The 19,832-nt window shown below is 42.3% G+C and overlaps 1 protein-coding gene across 3 annotated transcripts in view; it reads left to right on the forward strand.

Annotated features, from left to right (window-relative positions):
- LOC137433603 (uncharacterized protein KIAA0513-like) overlaps window positions 1-19,832 on the forward strand; it is a 106,769-nt gene that overhangs the window by 53,541 nt on the left and 33,396 nt on the right. For all 3 annotated transcript variants that reach the window (XM_068125908.2, XM_078786233.1, XM_078786232.1), the window contains exons 2-6: window positions 7,278-8,017; window positions 8,500-8,593; window positions 9,245-9,318; window positions 11,538-11,608; window positions 11,760-11,871. In XM_068125908.2, coding sequence (XP_067982009.2) covers window positions 7,284-8,017; window positions 8,500-8,593; window positions 9,245-9,318; window positions 11,538-11,608; window positions 11,760-11,871 — 1,085 coding nt within the window. In that variant the 5' untranslated portion in view covers window positions 7,278-7,283. The remainder of the gene's footprint in view (window positions 1-7,277; window positions 8,018-8,499; window positions 8,594-9,244; window positions 9,319-11,537; window positions 11,609-11,759; window positions 11,872-19,832) is intronic.

The following is a 19,832-nucleotide window of genomic DNA, read 5'->3' on the forward strand; positions in this document are numbered from 1 at the left end:
GTATGCATTATGTGTGTGTGTGTGTGTGTGTGTATGTATTATGTGTGTGTGTGTATGTATTATGTGTGTGTGTGTGTGTATGTATGTATTATGTGTGTGTGTGTGTGTGTGTGTGTGTGTATGTGTGTGTGTGTGTGTGTGTGTGTGTGTGTGTGTGTGTGTGTGTGTGTGTATGTGTGTGTATGTATTATGTGTGTATGCATTATGTGTGTGTGTGTGTGTGTGTGTGTGTGTGTGTATGTATTATGTGTGTGTGTGTATGTATTATGTGTGTGTGTGTGTGTGTGTGTGTGTGTGTGTGTGTGTGTGTGTGTATGTATGTATGTATTATGTGTGTGTGTGTGTGTGTGTATGTATTGTGTGTGTGTGTGTGTGTGTGTGTGTGTGTGTGTGTGTGTATGTATGTATGTATTATGTGTGTGTGTGTGTGTGTGTGTGTGTGTGTGTATGTATTATGTGTGTGTGTGTGTGTGTGTGTGTGTGTGTGTGTATGTGTGTGTATGTATTATGTGTGTATGCATTATGTGTGTGTGTGTGTGTGTATGTATTATGTGTGTGTGTGTATGTATTATGTGTGTGTGTGTGTGTGTGTGTGTATGTATGTGTGTATGTGTGCGTGTGTGTGTGTGTGTGTGATGGTTTGTGTTTAAGTACGAGAAAGAGAGAGAAGAAATAGGAGAGTGGGAGAGTGATGAGATTGTGTGCATTTGTTCACGTTGTCAGGATTGAATGGACTTGCTGTGGGAATTTAATGCACTTTTCCAATCAATGGATTGTGTGTCGACAAGGAGGATGAGTAATTGTGGATGGGTGTGAGTGATAAAGGGGGGATTGTCAAGGGCGAGAGGTATTCCGATCAATGTTATCTTGAGCCCGCCATGTTGGATAAATGTATAATTTAATAATGGATTCTATCGACTCAATACTTGAGAAATAATATAAAAGATGCATTTCTTCTTGGGATTGGACTGTTTCCATCTCACACCCTAGATCATCGATTCCCAACCGTTTTCTGATCGAGTACCACTTGGAGGTCCAGTACCGTCGCCGCGTACCACCTGGTTCCAGAAAAACTCAATCCGCGTACCACCTGGTTCCAGAAAAACTCAATTCGATAAGATATCAGGCTTATTTCAATTTAATGCGAGGGCTGCATCTGTTTCTTCTCCACCAGCTGGTCGATGCGGGGCATAACTTTGCTCACAGCACATCAGAAATCATGAAATATATCAGAAATCAAAAAATTATCAGGCCAAATCATTTTTTTTAAAGGTTCAGTCACGAACCACCTGGAAGGCCCTCGCGTACCACTGGTGGTACGCGTACCACAGGTTGGGAACCATTGCCCTAGATTGTGAAACTTACATTTAATTTTGAACTTCACTCATTAACCTATCATGTCGTGAGATAAAACTTCCATAATCAAAACTCTGAACTAAAATATACAAAAAAAAACCATTCAGACAAAGCTCTAATTGGGATCCTCCTCTTCATTGAAATGTTAACATTCCCAATTCTTCAGCTGAAGTGAAGGCTTGTACCGAGGAGGGAAGAAGAAGAACACACAGGAGATAGACAAGGGACAGGAAAGTTTGAGAGACATGTAGAAGTGCAGAGGATTCTGTTTGTCGCGCACGGGCCTTTGTCGCAAAGTCTGACTCATCTTGTAATAATGTCATTGCCCTCCCTCCGTCTTTTCTCTGCGTCACCAAAGGTCGTGCCAAGCCAAGGTGAAACAGTGCAGGAGAGATCACTGACGATGAAGTTCACATGAACACCTGAGTGAACAACAGGATCTTTACATTTATTATAATGGAGGAAAAAAAGAGTCGGGTTGAGAAAACAACAATTTACTGGATCGAGCATAAGATGCTATTTCAGTGAATTTCCAGTATCTTCTTTGTTCTTCCGAATGCAGTCATGTCTTAAACATGTTCGATTTAAACGTGACGTCACACGTGTTTTCTAGCCAAGAATGAACCCATAAACATACATGATGTCACGTATGGTGGGGTTAGGTTTTTTTTTCTTTTTTTTTTCTTCTGTATACAAGATCGAGGCTCGTGAAAGAGCGAACATTAATCACACAGAAAGACAAACCGTGTTAATGGGGTTGAAAGAAATGTGAGGAGGAATTGGGGGTGAATGACGGCGATGCACCCAGAGACGCTGGAGCAGTAGCAGGGTAAGGGAGGCAGAATATATTTGAGGGAGAAAAAAAGAAAAGAGAAGAAGAAGAAGAACTTCATATCCTTCCCAGAGCTTCGGTAGCATGTCGGTAGCTTCACTTTCCATATGCTTGATGACAGAATTTGACCTTGCCATATTTTGCACTGCGAGAGGCCCTTCTGGTGCTTCCATCATGATGTCGTTGTGACAGTATCACCATGGCTTTCCTCCAGGAAAACAGCTAAAATCAACGGCGATGCCCACTGAGGCCTCTTGGTCGTGATTGATGACTTCGTGCCCATGTGGCAGATGGCACTTGTGGTTCCAGATCGTGCGGTAATAGCTGTGATGGGCGTCAATCTGGCATCCTCACCAATCACAGTTAAGGATGTATCATTAACCTATGTATTAACCTACATACATATATACACGTCAAATTTGTTACCTCTGCCACCAAAGGCGGACAGAGGTTATGTTTTCACTCCTGCCTGTCCGTGTGCTTGTCTGTCTGTTTGTGAACAGGATATATCAAAAAGTTGTGGACTAATTCAGCCTAAATTCAGTGGAGACATTGGGTATTTGACAAGGAAGAATTGTTTAAATTTTGGTGAAGATGTGTCCGGATATGACAATTTTAATATATATATTAAGAGATTCTTCAACATTGGGTCATAGGCCTAAAACCGATATATAGCACGATATCTCAAAGTTTTGAAAATTTGGATGAAACTTGGTGGTCTGGATGGGTGATTGACAAGGATGAATCGGTTCGATTTTGGTGAAGAAACAGATCCAGATACGAGAATTCTTTTAATTTGATAAGTGATTCTTCACCATTGAGTGACATAGCCAAAAATTATATATAGCATCATATTTCAAAAACTTGTGGGTGACTTATAACAAAACTTGGTGGATGAGTTGGATGGGCAACAAGAATAAGCCAATCACATTTTGGTTCAGGTCCGAATCCAGATCCAGCCTATCAGTGGGATACAAAACATAAACTGTTCAGCCTGGCGGAGGTATGCTCTCTACCTAGTGATGTTCTAGTTATTATCGCTATATACTCAAATAAATTTCGATTTGGGATCAAAAGATGAATATGAAGCAAGAGTACAGAAGGTCAGCTTTTATTTATTGTTACTTCTATACATATAGGTTTCACCATTGTACAACAATAACTCTTATGTTCAGTACCCCCATTTACGTAAGCATAAGTATTGCAACAAATGACTAACAGGTGTTTCTTGTTGCATTGATTGTTAACACATAAAAGAGCTGTGAATGTCTCGTCTTTGTTTTAGCAATTTGAAGCTGAAGCTGAAAGAACAGAAGAATTCAAGCAGAACCATAGCACAACATTGGGCATAGCAAATACAACAATTTTGAGTATCTTGAAAAAGAAGGAAACCAGGAAAACAACAGAAAAATCATCAGAGCTGTGAAGAAAAACTCTAAAATAACTGTCCGTGACATCACCAAAAACCTCCAGGGTGCAGGTGTGAAAGTGTCACAATCTACTGTTTGCAGAAGACTTCGACAGCAGAATTACAAAGGCTCCACCACAAGATGCAAACCTCTCATCAGCACCAAAAATAGAAAGGCCAGATTAGAATTTGCCAAGAAGTACAGAGGTGAGCCAGTAGAGTTCTGGAACAAAGTTTTATGGACAGATGAGACCAAGATAAACCTTTACCAAAGCGATAGAAAGGTGAAGGTGTGGAGAAGGAAGGAACTGTATATGATTCAAAGTATATTACCTCATCTGTGAAGCATGGTGGAGGTAGTGTCATGGCTTGGGCTTGCATGGCTGCCTCTGGAACTGACTCACTCATCTTTATTGATGATATAACTAATGATAAAAGCAGCAGAATGAATTTGTAAGTGCACAGAAACATTTTCTCTGCCTATGTACAAGAAAATGCCTCCATCCTCATTGAGTAGCACTTCACCATGCATCAAGACAATGACTCAACACACTGCCAACGCAACCAAGGAGTTCATCAGGGGGGGGGGGGGAAATGGAGGTTTTAGGCTGGTGAAGTCAATCTCCTGATTTAAATCTAATGGAGCATACATTTCACTTGCTGAAGAGGAGACTAAAGTCAGAAACCCACAAAACAAACAACAACTGAAAATGGCTGCAGTAAAGGCTTGGCAAAACATCTCAAAGGAAGATACCAACAGTTTGGTGATGTCAATGGGTCTATTTGGTTTGGTGATGTCAGGCTCGATGCAGCTATTGTATGCAAAGGGTATGCAACCAAATACTAGGGGGAGGGCAGAACATAAAAAGTGATATTGTTCTATTATGGTAAAACATATATCCAAAGAAATACAAATAAATAAAGGATGACTTTCAGTTCTCTTGCCTCATATTTATCTTTTGACCTGAAATCTAAATTTCTTCAAATGTAAACGAGTCCATAAAAAAAACCAAAAACCTCAATCGATATCTAGCATTTCAGAATTGTAGTTTCTATAACTGTAAACTGTGAAATAAAAACCTCAATTTATATCCAGCAGGAGGTCGATGATGATTGACTGTAATCATCACGCTTCTATTGATTAATGTACCTACGTTTAAAGCACAATTCGTTATTGGCATACGCCACTAGTGTATATATATATATATATATATATATATATATATATATATATATATATATATATATATATATATATATATACAGTCACATGAAAAAGTAAGTACACCAGGTAAAGTTTTGACTTTTTCAACATATTTCAACATACAGCTATTTGATCTTCATTTCAACAATATCGATAGATAAAGGTGATATAATATAACAAATATCATGAAACATTTACATTTTGTAGTCCATTGTATAATTTAAATAAACATAAATGCAAATTTCGCATGTGGAAAAAGTAAGTTTACCCCTACATTTATCACCACTTCAAATACCTAAAATTAGAATCATGTGCACCAGCTCAGGTGCAAATGATTAGAACATCGTCAGAGAGGATCTTGGAGGAACCTGTCTTTTTTTAAACCTCAGACATTTAGTTTGGTTTGTTCTTTGGTGTTGAAGTGTGCGGCGTCACCATGCCTAGATCAAAAGAGCTCTCTGAGGCCTTCAGAAAGGTTATAGATGCCTACGAGTTTGGGAAAGGATTTAAAAAGATCTCCAAACAATTTGAAATCAATCATTCGACTGTCCGGAAGATCATCTACAAGTGGAGAAGATTCCAAACAACTGCCAACTTGTTCAGGCCAGGCCGCCCCAGCAAGTTCAGCCCGAGAGCAGACCGCAAGGTGCTGAAATAAGTCTCTAAGAACCCCAGAATGTCATCACGGGACCTACAGGTAGCTCTTGCCACTGTTGATGTCAAAGTGCACGAGTCTACCATTAGAAAGAGGCTGCACAAATTTGATCTACATGGGAGGTGTGCCAGGAGGAAACCTTTGCTGTCCAGAAAGAACATCAGGGCAAGACTAAAGTTTGCCCATGAGCACCAAGGCAAAGACTAGCACTTCTGGAACAATGTGCTCTGGACAGAAGAGTCAAAGGTAGAGCTATTTGGCCACAGTACCAGAAGACATGTTTGGTGAAAACCAAAGACAGCATTTGACCACAAGAACCTGATACCAACTGTAAAGCATGGTGGTGGAAATATTATGGTTTGGGGCAGCTTTGCTGCATCAGGGCCTGGGCAGCTCACCATCAGAGAATCCACTATGAATTCTTCATTGTACCAGAGGGTGCTTGAGGATAATGTGAGGCCATCTGTCGGTAAGTTGAAGCTCAACCGAAGGTGGACCTTGCAACATGACAATGACCCTAAACATACCAGTAAACCCACCAAGGAATGGCTGAAAAGAAAGAAATAGAAGGTTCTGGAATGGCCAAGACAAAGCCCGGATCTAAATCCCATCGAGATGTGGTGGGGGGATTTTAAACGAGCTGTGCACGCAAGAAACCCCTCAAAGATCGCACAGCTGAAAGAATTCTGCATGGAGGTGTAGGCAAAAATTTCTCCCAGTCGATGTGAGAGACTGGTAGACAGTTATAAGAAACGCCTACTTGAGGTTGTTTCTGCCAAAGGGGGCAATACCACCTATTAGACCCAAGGGTGTACTTACTTTTTCCACATGCGAAATTTGCATTTATTTTTATTTAAATTATACAATAGAGTACAACATGTAAATGTTTCATGATATTTGTTATATTATATCACCTTTATCTCTCAATATTGTTGAAATGAAGATCACATAGCTGTATGTTGAAATATTTTGAAAAAGTCAAAACTTTACATGGGGTGTACTTACTTTTTCACGTGACTGTATATTCTTTTTATTATTATATATATATATATATATATATATATATATATATATATATATATATATATATATATATATATATATATATATATATATATATATATATATACAGTACATGGATGTCTCAATAAAATGCATGCATACTTTCATATTTCAGAAATTTATTAAATGTCATGGAGAGGATGGACTAATATTGTTACTTTTACCTAACAGATGATGATTGCATATCATCATTCAGCAGCATTGACTTGAATATGACTGTATAAAGGTACTGGATTATCAATATTAATCTGCAGTTATTACTAATATGTTGTTTATATCTCACTCTATCACAACAGTCTAATCTTTAGAAACGGTGTTTTAGGGCAGATAAAAAAATCCCCCTTTTAAGGCCATTTTCCCTGCTCGAGCCGGGGTTAGCCTTGCGGGCCCCATGACAATCATCATGGTTCCCTTTTTGAGGTAATGGTCTTTGTGGCCGGATGCCCTTCCTGACGCCAACCCTTTTATTCGCCTCTTACGACACGCAGGGATACGGTGTACCTATTCTAAACCGGGGCTCACCCCGGCAGATACTGGACAAATATCTTTGCTTTTGTTAAAAGCAGAAATACGCCATGGATATATAGGGCAAAAATAATGGAATAGGCCTTGTATCTACATCTGATTACAACACGATATGGTGTGAGTCAACAAACACACACACACACACACACACACACACACACACACGCACACACACACTTCTGATAGATACTACCGAAAGAGATAACGTATCCTCTTTTCTGTTTTGTTTTTTTAGATCATCATGACGACTACACCTTCCAGCTTGCCAGTAGGTCAGTTAATTGAGTTTGATGGATCACCCCCAGCTGCACACCTCCTCAATGCAGATCCAGGTCCACAACCCAAAGATTTGTTGTGTGGCAGCCCTCGGTTACCTGATGGTGGGAGGTTAGAGGGTATATTACTTCCAACTAAAGATGGAGAAGGCCTTCCTTCTTCCAAACCAGCCCAGGCCCCACCGCCTCGACCTCCGCCACGTCGAGGTAGCACCTCAACCTCTGCTGGCCACCTTAACAACACTACGAACCCCAATCGCCGTGGGAATGTCCCCATGACTTCCAACCGCCGAGAAGATATAAAAAGGTCTCATGATCGCCAAGGTGATGTCAAAGAAGGGGAAAAAGTAAATGCACAAAAAGTGGAAAAAGAACAACCAAAAGGAAGACCTAGAACTATGGAATCTGGTAAAAATGGTGATATTGAGGTTGCAGGCTTTGTAGGACGGAAAATAAGTGGAAGTGAAAGTGAAGCCACAGAGTCAGCAGACAGTGACGATCCAGATGAGGGAGGAAAAGTAGATGAGGAGGAGAAGGAAGATAAGGAAGGGATAGTGATGGCTGCAGAAGGTCTTTTGGGTCTCTGCAAGTCTTTAGGACCTGGGATAGATTGCTCTGAGCAGTCTGAAAATGAACATGGAGGCAGTGAGGAGGAGAGAGATTTCCTGAGAGTCTTCGTCACAGGTATCTTCGAGGGAAGGTGAGGAAAGGTGATTTGACACTACTGTTCCACCACAACGCCTCATTTTATAATGTACCATCTGTAAGCACAAGCAGTTTGTTGTTGGCTTTCATTAGGTTTTATCAGTACTTCATTAGGTTTATCATATTCTGGGTTGCAAGTCAAAGGTCAGCAGCACCAGAGCTCAAAATGTTTTCAAGTATGTAATATACCACCTCAAAGATGACGTGCTAAGTTGATATTTAGGGCAAGTAGACTTTGAACAACCACAGCAAAGTCGTAGGATATGAGATGTTATATGTTGTTCATACTATTTTTAATGGACCTTTTTGGTATCTTTAGAAGGATTTTAGAGGATAATGACAATTTATCCATCTACTGCTCCTCATGCTACTCGTTTGTGCTAACTGAACAGTTTCTATATAATGTGACAAAAGTCTTACCCTGTAATGATTACCGAGGCCTGTGCGATTTTTGCAATGCCTGTTTTGACTGGATAGCATGACTGAAGAGGACGCAGCAAGTTTTGCGGAGATTTGCGAAGGGAAACACGGCGAAGGACGTGCATGGTTTGCCCACTTCACCACGGCACAGGTATCCATTTCAGAAATGCTCGGTGCTTATTGGCTGATATTGATGCAATTACCTTGCCAGCGGTTGAGCAAAGAGCTCCTCCACCATGCCGTGTCCACATCCACCTGCACACTTTACACTGTTCTTCATTTTCAGTGCACATGAGGTTGAACATTTTCCCATCCCATAGCTATGACAGCAGGAAATGACCACTACCAGCTACTCCACTCACAACCTGTGCACACTCTGATAGGACCATTGTGATGCCTACAGATAAAGACGAGTTTCATGGTGTGTTTGTGGGTGTGGTTTTCGTTGCTCATAGCTGTGTCCAGCAGAAAAAGTTATAATTATGATGCGCTGGAGCAGGGTAAGAGCCAGTGTCCTCAAAGACACTAGCAATTATCCTTAATTGTTGTCTAGCTTCACCGAGTCATAATTAAAACCCACACACTTTCATTCAGGTGATGGTGACTGCTTGTGCAGGTATGTTTTGAAAGCCCACATCCTAGTTCCGTTGGGCCAGGGCCATGTCCTCTTGTTCATCTTAGATATTGCTCTAAACAGTAATGCTTTATTATAAAGTTATCAAACCTTGCATCTCTGACTTGGATATAATATCAAATGATATTTTGATTTTGTCTTTCCTTGTCCTTGTCCATGCTTTGGCAGGCACCTGCAGATGGCAGCATGACCAGTGGAGCTTTCCACCATTTTGTGGAAGCTTGCACCGTTGTTCTCAATGGGTGAGAACCTGACCATTGTAACTGGTACAAGGAGTCTTATGCAGAGGCCGGATGAGGGATGGGGGTTGAGGAGAGAGGGGCGAGTTCACATTTTGTCGAAAAAAAGTTTTCTTTCTTTTTTTCTGTTGATGTATACAGTAATATCAATTTTAACAGTATCACAATGTCAATGTAGAAAATAGAACATGAATGATATGGGATACAGTGAGTTGTCTTGTGGCAGAAACTGACTATATGTCGAGAGATTAAAGAGTACGGTCAGGTTGTTCAAGGTAATCAAAAGTTTTGGATATCTCAGTACAGATCAATACGAGAACGACACTCGGTAGAGGGCAAACCTCCGCCATTCTGAAGAGTTTATCTTTTGTATCCACTTATAGTCCAGATCTGGATTTGGACCTGAACCAAAATCTAATCGGCTTGTTCTGGTCACCTAACAAACTCGTCCAACAACTTTAGTCACAACTCGTCCATAACTTTTTTAACTAGAACGCCACTCAGTAGAGCGCATACTCCTGCCGTGGGTCAAGTTGGAATAGTACGATTTCACAAAAGTTTGAGGGAGTAGTTCAGTGACAACACAAGACAAGACAACACAAGACAGACACTGCACAGATATATTTAGAATAAATAGAACATAATGTTAAAAAAAAACAAGGCAATTTCACTTACATTCTCGGATTCAGCGTTCAATTCTATATAAGTGAGTGTATTCTGAGGCATGTGTGACTTCAAATAAAATTGTAAGCCAGGAAAACGTCGTTTCATTCCTTCGGGATACAACATGTAAAACTGGCCCAAACGTGAAAACAAAACTCGCTCATTTTAAGTCGTACAAGCTAATGCGACCACTCATTCTTCTGGGAAGAATCCCGTGCACATGCTTGTCACACTTATGTCACCTAAGTCTTTATAAGTTCATCAAATACTGACACCGCGATTGACATTCGCTGAGGTAAATGTTGATATATCTCTTCTGAGGTAAAAAAACAAACAAACCAAAAAAACAGTTTTAAAGCATTATACGTATCAAACGATACATATTATAAAACGGGGCAACCTAATACACACTTTGTTGGTTTTAAAATGACAGAATATGTCTTTATTATAAATAAAAAAAGTTAACATTGAAGACGACGCTGCTAAACAATACACCGCTCTAACGCATAACCACGACTTTAAACTACATTTACAACAAATATGAAAACTATTTTCATATCACAATGTTAAATATAGAATATATAGAAGATAATGTTGAAAACAAATGAGCCCTATCTTCCAATGGTAAAAAATTCCCCAAACAAATTCCTGGATCCGGAATAATATCCTGAGCTTCACCAAAAACTAATCAATTCTTCCTTATCCCAAGTGCAATCATCCCACCAACTTTCATCCAAATCCGTTCAGAACTTTTCCAGATATCTTGTTCACAAACACACGAACACACACACACACACACACACACACACATACACACAAACACACACAGACGGACACGATCGAATGCATTACTCCCTGGCGGGAGTAAATATCATGTTATAAATCACTTTTAACCCGATCTCTCAATGGTGAAGAATCACTTAAAAATTAAATAATTATCGTATCCGAATCTTCCTTGTTATGGTCAATCTCGTATCATTGTCAGATCTTCACCAAAATTGAACACTTCTTCCTTGGCACAAACCCAATCTGTCCACCAAGTATGGTCCAAATCTGTCCACAACTTTTTGAGATATCCAGATATATGTCATTTTTGGCTCTATCTCCCAATGGTGAAGAATCACTTAAAGAAATTATACTAGCCGGATCTGAACCCAGAGCTTCATCAAAATCTAAACAATTCGTCCTTGTCACATACCCAACCTCTCCGCCAAATTTCATGCGAATCCGTCCACAACCTTTTGAGATACCTTGTTCACAAACAGACAGACAGACAATGATGAAAACATAACCTCCATACACCTTCGGTGGCGGAAGTAAAAAATATTCGGTGTAGGTTCCATAACATTACTTTGTTTAAAATTAATGCTGCTTAAGAAAACCTTTGGACTACCGATTTCTAACCAGAGAGTTGAAGCAGTGACAGCACGCTAAACATTTTGCCTTCAACCCCTCGGTGTGCGTGAAACTAGTAATTGTCGGTGGGTAAAGACAAATTCATTACGTAGGTTGTTTTTGGCATCTCTCATCGTTTCCTCCTCCTTTCTTTTTTCTGGTAGTTGTGAACAGCATGCCGATTATGTTCCAGCTGTTTGTCTTCTCCCGTTGTGCTTCACCTGCTATCGCCCAGGTATTGCAGCAAGAAGTGAGAAGAGTTATGTGGTTGTGTGATTGTCTGTGTCTGCTGTCCTGTAATTTGTGGAGAGGTGGAATTTTTGTGTTGTTCTTGCTGCATATGGTTTTGTAAGTTTTCTCATGAGTGTGTTTGAATTGCCTTCCAGTGCCAGATAACCAGGGAGGTCTAGACGCCTACCTGCGGACAGGGCGAGCCTGGCTGGCTGGGAGTGGCGGACGCCTGAAAAGCCTGTTTGGGAGTTTTGGAAGTTCACAAAGGTGGTAGAGATTTTTGGACTTTTTTGAATTGCCATTATGGTGGATATAGACAAGGCTCTCAAGTGGCTAAGATTGGAAATTGATTTACAATCGGTGTACTCTGTTCATATCCATGGATGTTATATGATTATTTGAATAATTTAAGTACAAATTTATTTAATATCTATAAGTAATGAAATAAATATTTTATATACGGTATTTTTTTATATTAATCTGATGTCATATCACGTGACATATCACGTGCCTTCGATACGGTCTGGCACCCAGCTCTGCTCACCAAACTCTCCTCCTATGGTATCCATGGAAATCTCCACTCATGGCTTGCAGACTTCCTCTCTGGTCATAGGCAACGTGTGGCCCTGAGTGGATTTCTCTCATCTCCCCCTTCCTGTTCTGGCTGGAGTTCCCCGAGGTAGTGTTCTGGGCCCTGTGCTATTTCTGGTCTTCATCAATGATCTCTCCGACTCTCTGGAAAATCCTCTCTTTCTCTTTGCTGATGACTCCACTATCTGCCACTTCATTCCTCATCCCTCAGATCGGCAGTCTGCAGCCTCCTCACTCTCTGCAGACCTGGACAAAATCACAGACTGGTCAAACAAGTGGAGCATGTCTTTCAATCCTGACAAATCTCACACTCTTACGATGTCTCTCCGAAAATACCCACTGGAAAACCCTCCCATCTACTTTCTCAACAATCCTCTCCAATAAGTTCTATCGCTCAAGCTTTTGGGTCTCACTATTTGCCATGATCTTTCTTGGGAAAACCACATTTCCAAGCTGACCTCCAAAGCCAGTCGCCGACTGGGCATCCTCCGTCGTGCGAAGTCCTTCCTTGGCACACCTGAGCTCCTCACCACATACAAGGCTTTCATCCGCAGCTCAATGGAATACTGCTCTCCCCTCTGGGCTGGTGCTCCCGCCTCACACCTAGCTCGGCTTCACGCTGTTGAAACCAAAGCTTTCAGAATCATTGGAATCTCCTGCGATGCAGTTAACTCCGAGGGCCTTTCACTCACTCACCGCAGGCAGGTTGGTGGTCTTTCTGTCTTCTACCGACTCCTCTCCGGCCTTGCTCCCCCAGCTCTCTCTGTGCTCTGTCCCCCAAATATTCCTGCAGGTCGCACAACATCTGCCAGCAACCCTCTTATGGTTAAAACTGCCAAAATCTAGGTTCTCTGCTCACCTTCACTCTTTCATTCCCCTTTTCTCCCACCTCTGGAACAAACTCCCCCACTCCCTTCAATCCCACTCCTCCCTCCAGGTCTTTAAAACAGCTGTTCACCACCATCTCTTATCTTCCCCCATCCAAAACCTTGATCTTTTCTACCCCCGCTAATTCACCCCAGATGCACTTCTTTTTTTTTGAAATTTCAACTTCTTTCCTGGAAGTCCTTGCAGTGTTCATATGTTTTATACCTCTCCCACCTCCCCCCAAGCCCTCCCCCTCCCACATTTCTCCCGATGTCCCTGCTCTCAAATGTTGTGTTTGTGTCCTGCCCCCTCTCTCCCCATCTTGTCTACCGCTTCCCTTATTTTTTGTGTTTTATGTGTCGGTTTGACTTTTTGTATGATTAATGTTAGCTCTTTCACGAGCCTCGATCTTGTATACAAAAAAAAGAAGAAAAAAAAAGTCATTACCTCCGCCACCGAAGGTGGACGGGGGTTATATCTTCACCCCTGTCTATCTGTCTGCTTGTCTTTGTCTGTCTGTGAACAGGATATCTCAAAAAGTTGTGGATGGATTCGGCCGAAACTTAGTGGACAGATTGGGTTTGGCAAGGACAAATTGTTTATATTTCGGTGAGGATCTGGATACTAGAATTTTAAAAGCGATTCTTCACAATTGAGATATACGACCAAAAGTGTTATACAGCATGATAGTTCAAAAGGTTGTCGATTATGACAAAACTTGGCGGATGAGTTGGGTAGGTTACGAGAACAAGCTGATTAACCTTTGGTTAAGGACCGGATGCAGATCCGGCCCATCAGTGGGATACAAAACATAAACTCTTCAGCCAGGCGGAGGTTTGGGCTCTACCGAGTGCTGTTCTAATTATTAGTTCCCTTCCTGGAGGAGACTATAGGTTTGCTCTCCGTCTGTCTGTCTGTCTGTCCATCCCACCTGTGGTTTTCTGCACTTTTCCCCCATACCCTTTAACATATTCCACTGAAACTTGGTACAAGGCTTTATTATGATAAGTTACAGAACGAGTTTGAGTTTTAGGACGTTTCACCAATTTTTCACAGAGTTCTTCCCTTTTTGAAGTTGGAAAATATCACATACAGTATTATACATGGGCCAGTTTTCAGCTGCCCTGACTCCACCCCACTACTTTACACCCATTCACTGGACAACTGGATTGCTCCAGCACAGATCGGCAGGCCTTATGCCTGGGTGTTAGTCCTGTTTGGGCGTAGGTGGAGAGTTGGGAGTGGAGAGGCGTATAAGCTGTGCCTGCCATTATAAATATATATTTTTGTTTGGTTTTGGGGGCACAAGAGAAATTATATTAAATTTTTGAAGCTGTTGGTGAAAGGGAAAGCATCTGATCGGGTGTGTGTGTGTGTGTGAATATGTGTGTTAAACCACAGCCGCTGCGAGCTAATTATAGTAACAGGAAATTGTACGAACTCGACTCCTCACATTCGCAAATATTTCTCGTGTTCATATATTCTTGTGAGTCCAATTTGCATTCAGAAACTATCAACAATTATGGTTAACCATCTTGAAATTGCCATTCTTTCCTCAAAATGCTGAAAATTATGTTTAAAACACGTTAAGAATTCCAGATTTCGTGCTAGCAATCGCAGGTTAAAAGCACCTGTCGAGCAGAACCAAGTCAGTGTGAACACACACAGCACATTTGCAAAAGGCCTCACTTAATATTCATATGTCAATTCAAAGGTCATCTATTGTGTTCTTTTTTCCTCCAGTTCTGCTTAAGTATCCAAACTTCTCATTACTCCAACTGTATCAGCTACTGCATATTATTTAACGATCTCCTTGTGCTATGCATGGCAGGCATTTTATCCCACGCGTGTGGCGTAGGGCGGGGTTAAGCAATTAGTTCACTCTGTCTGTATATCTGATAGATGTCAGTCGATGATGGAGGAACTAGTTAATTCAAATTAATTGTTATATTTTGAACACTGTAGAACGTGAATCGGAACATAAATCGGAACACAAACCTGCAGTTTAGCAGTACTTTCATTCTGAATTTGGCAAAATTTTACGGCGTCTCGTACCAAATGCGTATAGCAATGGCTTCAATCAGTCTGGCAGTCTGGCAGTCAAACCAAATTGAAAATAATTCCAAACATGAAACTTACTGCTTTTATGGACGTCATAAAGGACACAAACAGCAGTCATGAGGAACTAATTTAACCTGTTAGAAGAAGATTCAGCTCTGGATTGTTCAATTTGACCCATTGTTATTGTATGGTTACCATCGCACCTATTATTTGAAGTTTATAAACAAAGCTAATATAAATCGTATTCGGAAACGCAAAGGAAAAGTTGAAAAGACCCTTCTCATGTCCTTTTTGTCCCCCGTCGCACCGCGGAGCGAAAGGGGGACTATGGTTTTCCCCTCCGTCCGTGTGTCCGTCCATCCGTCCGTCCGTGCGTGCGGGCATGCGTGCGGGCGTACGTTCGTGCATGCGTACGTGCGTGCGTAAGCGAAGGACCGCATTCGAATTTGGTGTGTGGGTGCAACCCACGTCAAAATCCAAGATGGCCGCCGCCATGTATGTCTGACGCCATGTATGTCTGAACCTTGTGAGCGGAATATCTTGAAAAACAAGCGAAGTACCAACGTCTAATCTGGTGTGTGGGTGTATCTAGGCATAAGGAAGAACCCTATTGAAAATTGGGTCGCCACGTCAAAATTCAAGATGGCCGCCGCCATGTATGTCTGAACCTTGTGAGCGGAATATCTTGAAAAATAAGCGAAGTACCAACTTCTAATCTGGTGTGTGGGTGTATCTAGGCATAAGGAAGAACGCTATTTAAAAGTGGGTCGCCACGTCAAAATCCAAGATGGCCGCCACCATATATATGTCTGAACCTTGTGAGCGAAATATCTTGAAAAATAAACGAACTACTAACTTCGAATCTGTTGTGTGGGTGTATCTACGCATAAGGAAGAACGCTATTGAAAATTGGGTCGCCACGTCAAAATCCAAGATGGCCGCCGCCATGTATGTCTGAACCTTGTGAGCGGAATATCTTGAAAAATAAGCGAAGTACCAACTTCTAATCTGGTGTGTGGGTGTATCTACGCATAAGGAAGAACGCTATTGAAAATTGGGTCGCCACGTCAAAATCCAAGATGGCCGCCTTGCGTCTTCCACTTTGTCAACTCACATCACTTCACCGACGGGGGACCTAGGCGTAACGCTTGTTTCAAGACAATGCATAGTCAGGTGTTCTATGAATTATCTATTTTTTCCTGCCTCACCCTGAGAGCCACCTTCCACCTGCGTTGAAGGTAGACAATGCCACTGTGATAAATTAGAAGAGTGCCGAGACTCGTTCTTTTCATTACAGACCTGTGAGTTTCCCATCATTGATTAGCAAGGTGATGGGCTGCCGGGATGGCATCGAGGTACGCACACTCGCCTCTGAGCTGTCTAGCCTGAGTTCAAATCGGCCGAGTTATAAACTATCATCCTGGTTTTTCACAAGCAGGGTGATTCATCAATGTGTGGGCCATGACCCGGATGGACGTTCAACTGAGTGTCCCATCTGCCAGAATTAGTTGGTGGATGTTACAGATCCCATGGTGTCCTTCATGAAGAGTAGGTGAGCTTTCGCCGGCACCCTGAACAAACTACAAATTTCCTGCCCTAACTTACAGGGGGCACTGCATCAGTGGCAGAGCTGCACCCCCAGCAAATTATGCTACCTGCAGTCATGTGCTGCACACCAAAGAAGAGGAAGAAGGTGGTGAAATTCATTACTTTTGTAGTTCTCATTCTGCTTATTTCCCAAAACTCTATGGTTATTGATCTTTTATAAACTTTTAAAAATTAAGGCTCCAGTAAGAGCTAAACACCAGTGTGAGATTAACATGGCAAAATTTTTTGATACGGAACAATAAGAAAACAAGAAGACGTCATGCGTTGCACGATACTTGCAAAATCCCCCCTCCCCCCCCCCCCCCCAAAAAAAGGTTTTCCATTGATACAGCAAATTGTCCATTTCATGAAGATTAAAATTTACGATCTTGATCAAAGCTCGGGTCAACAGGATGAAAAGTGACGATTTTTCAGAGGAAAAATGATGATTTTAGAAGTTTGACCTTGAGTTGGCCTTTGACCTTTTGACCTCATAAATAGGTGGTTTCCCAATTCAGTGCGGAAATACGCAAATGCTGTACTAATTTCAAGTCAATCGGATGCAAATTGATGGGTTTTCAGATGAAAATTGATGATTTTGGAAGTTTGACCTCGAGTTAACCTTTGACCTTTTGATCTCAAAAATAGTTGGTTTTCCTATTTAGTGACACAATGTGCAAATGCTGTTCAATTTCCAAGTTAATCGGATGAAAATTGATGATTTTGGAAGTTTGACCTGCAGTTGACCTTTGACCTTTTGACCTCAAAAATAGTTGGTGCCCCAATTCAGTGAGGCAATATGCAAATGCTGTATTTTGCAAGGTATTGTTATAGCCAAGCGACCGGCCTGGGAATGACCAAACCCTGCCACGGCTGCCAACCGGGTTTGATGCCAGAAACCAGGGTTACAGGCCTTACGTCCCGATACCTCGTCAACTAGCACAACGCCGACCAATGATTACATGCTCACACGGTGTGCCAGTTAGATGTATAACCGAGCGGCTGGTTATGACGCATCGTACATCATTACTTTGCTAAGTGCGAGTCGCTCTTCATACAGTACAGGGGATACATATAAACAACACCGAGAGATCACTTTCAAACCCGGAGGCAAGCTGTGCAGGGGTTCAGAGGCAAAGTTATCGTGGGCGCTCTGTGGTGCAAACCACCTTAAAAACTAGAGGTTCCAGGGAACCTGAACTCAACTGGTCTATATCAATATGGTTAGAATATGCATAATAGAACCACAAACTATATAGTTTATATGTGCGTTTATATGTTTATATGTGCGTTTATATGTGTGTTTTCAAATATCTTTAAGTGGCAAAAGGCACAAGTTTCATCAAATTTGATCAGTGTTTGTGACTTTTAGAGCTTGGACGTCGTCCAAACTGATGTTTATGGGTCAAGTCATGTCATGGGTCACGACGAGGTCATTTTTCGGACATCGTCAAAACCCGTAATATGTGTTGAGGTTTGTTACATACTGTCTACACACCAAGTTTCAGCCTTCCAGCTACATTAGGAAGTACCAGATTGACAAAAATTGATTTTTCAATATGGCCGCCCTGCCGCGCCCATTTTTGGGCGTGCAACGCCCAAATGCAATCCAAGTTTATGTCTTAAAGATGCTGCATAACAAGTTTCATCAAATTTAATCAATATTTGTGACTTTTAGAGCGTAGACATCGAATTGTTTACAGACGAGACAGACAGACAGACAGACAGACAACAGACGGACGACGGACACTGGGTGTCGACAAAAACTCAGCTGGACATAGTCCAGTTGAGTTAAAAACACTACTCAAGCTCTGTAATTGTTCCTTCCCCAAAGCCATCTCTACTCTGGGGAATAAATATTCACAGCTCCAGTACACTCAGCCCCACACATCCAGAGATCCAGGTGCTCTCCTTCCTCCTGCCATTCCTCCAAATGGCTCTCTGGCCCTCTCTCCTCTCTCTCTTCCCCTCTTTCCTCTCACCTCTCTCTCCTCTCTCCCCTCTCCTCTCTCCCTCTCCCCTCTCCTCTCTCTCTCCCTCTCCTCTCCCTCATCTCCCTCTCTCCTCTCGCCCATCTCCCCTCACTCTCCTCTCCTCTCTCCATTTCCCCTCTCCTCTCTCCCCTCTCCCCCCTCTCCTCTCTCTCTCCTCTCTCTCCTCTCTCCCCTCGCCCCTCTCCTCTCCTCTCTCCATCTCCCCTCTCCTCTCTCTCTCCCCTCTCCCCTCTCTCTCCCCTCTCCTCTCTCTTTCCTCTCTCCTCTCTCTCTCCCCTATCTCCCTCTCCCCTCTCTCCTCTCTCCCCTCGCCCTCTCTCCTCTCTCCTCTCGCCCCTCTCCTCTCTCCCCTCACTCTCCTCTCCTCTCTCCATCTCCCCTCCCCTCTCCTTCATCTCCTCTCTCCATCTCCCCTCCCCTCTCCTCTCTCCCCTCACTCTCCTCTCCTCTCTCCATCTCCTCTCTCCATCTCCCCTCTCCTCTCTCCTCTCTCCCCTCTCTCCTCTGTCCCTCTCCCCTCTCCGCTCTCTCTCTCTCTCTCGGCTTTTACGTCTCTCTTCCAGTGCAGCTGTAATGGTCAACCACCTCTCCGTGTCAGTTACGTCGCCAATGCAGACCTTCAAATCGCCCCCTGTTTTTTCAAGCAGCCATTAATGGAACCACCCCCAAGATCAACTGATGAGCCCCGTGGCAGGCCGGACGAGCTCCCACGGCAAGTAGATGTCCCCAATGCAGATTCGCCTGCACATCAGTCCCTGCAGTGAGGCTAATGACTGGCTATTTCATTGCAGATTCGCCACACCTGCTCATTCTCATGGCCTGAGCTGCAAAGCTCTAATGTGCACTTTGTAAATACATGTAAACAGAGGATAAGAACATTAAAAATGTACAGCCAGAGCTTTGAATAGGGGAGGAGAAAACAGTGGGTAGGGAAAGCAAACATCCCACTGTACATGCGCAACGTATATCTATTGCATAAATAGTACGTCACACTTATCCAAACAAATGTTAACAAATAACTCGTTATACTAAAATATTTTCTTAACCCTTTAAGATCATTCACACAACAGTATGCTATTATTACAGTGGGGTTAAGCGCAAAGTGGGGTTAAGCAATTGGTCCACTTT

Source organism: Myxine glutinosa, chromosome 10 (genome assembly GCF_964187855.1).
Source record: "Myxine glutinosa chromosome 10, kmMyxGlut1.1, whole genome shotgun sequence".
NCBI lineage: Eukaryota > Metazoa > Chordata > Myxini > Myxiniformes > Myxinidae > Myxine > Myxine glutinosa.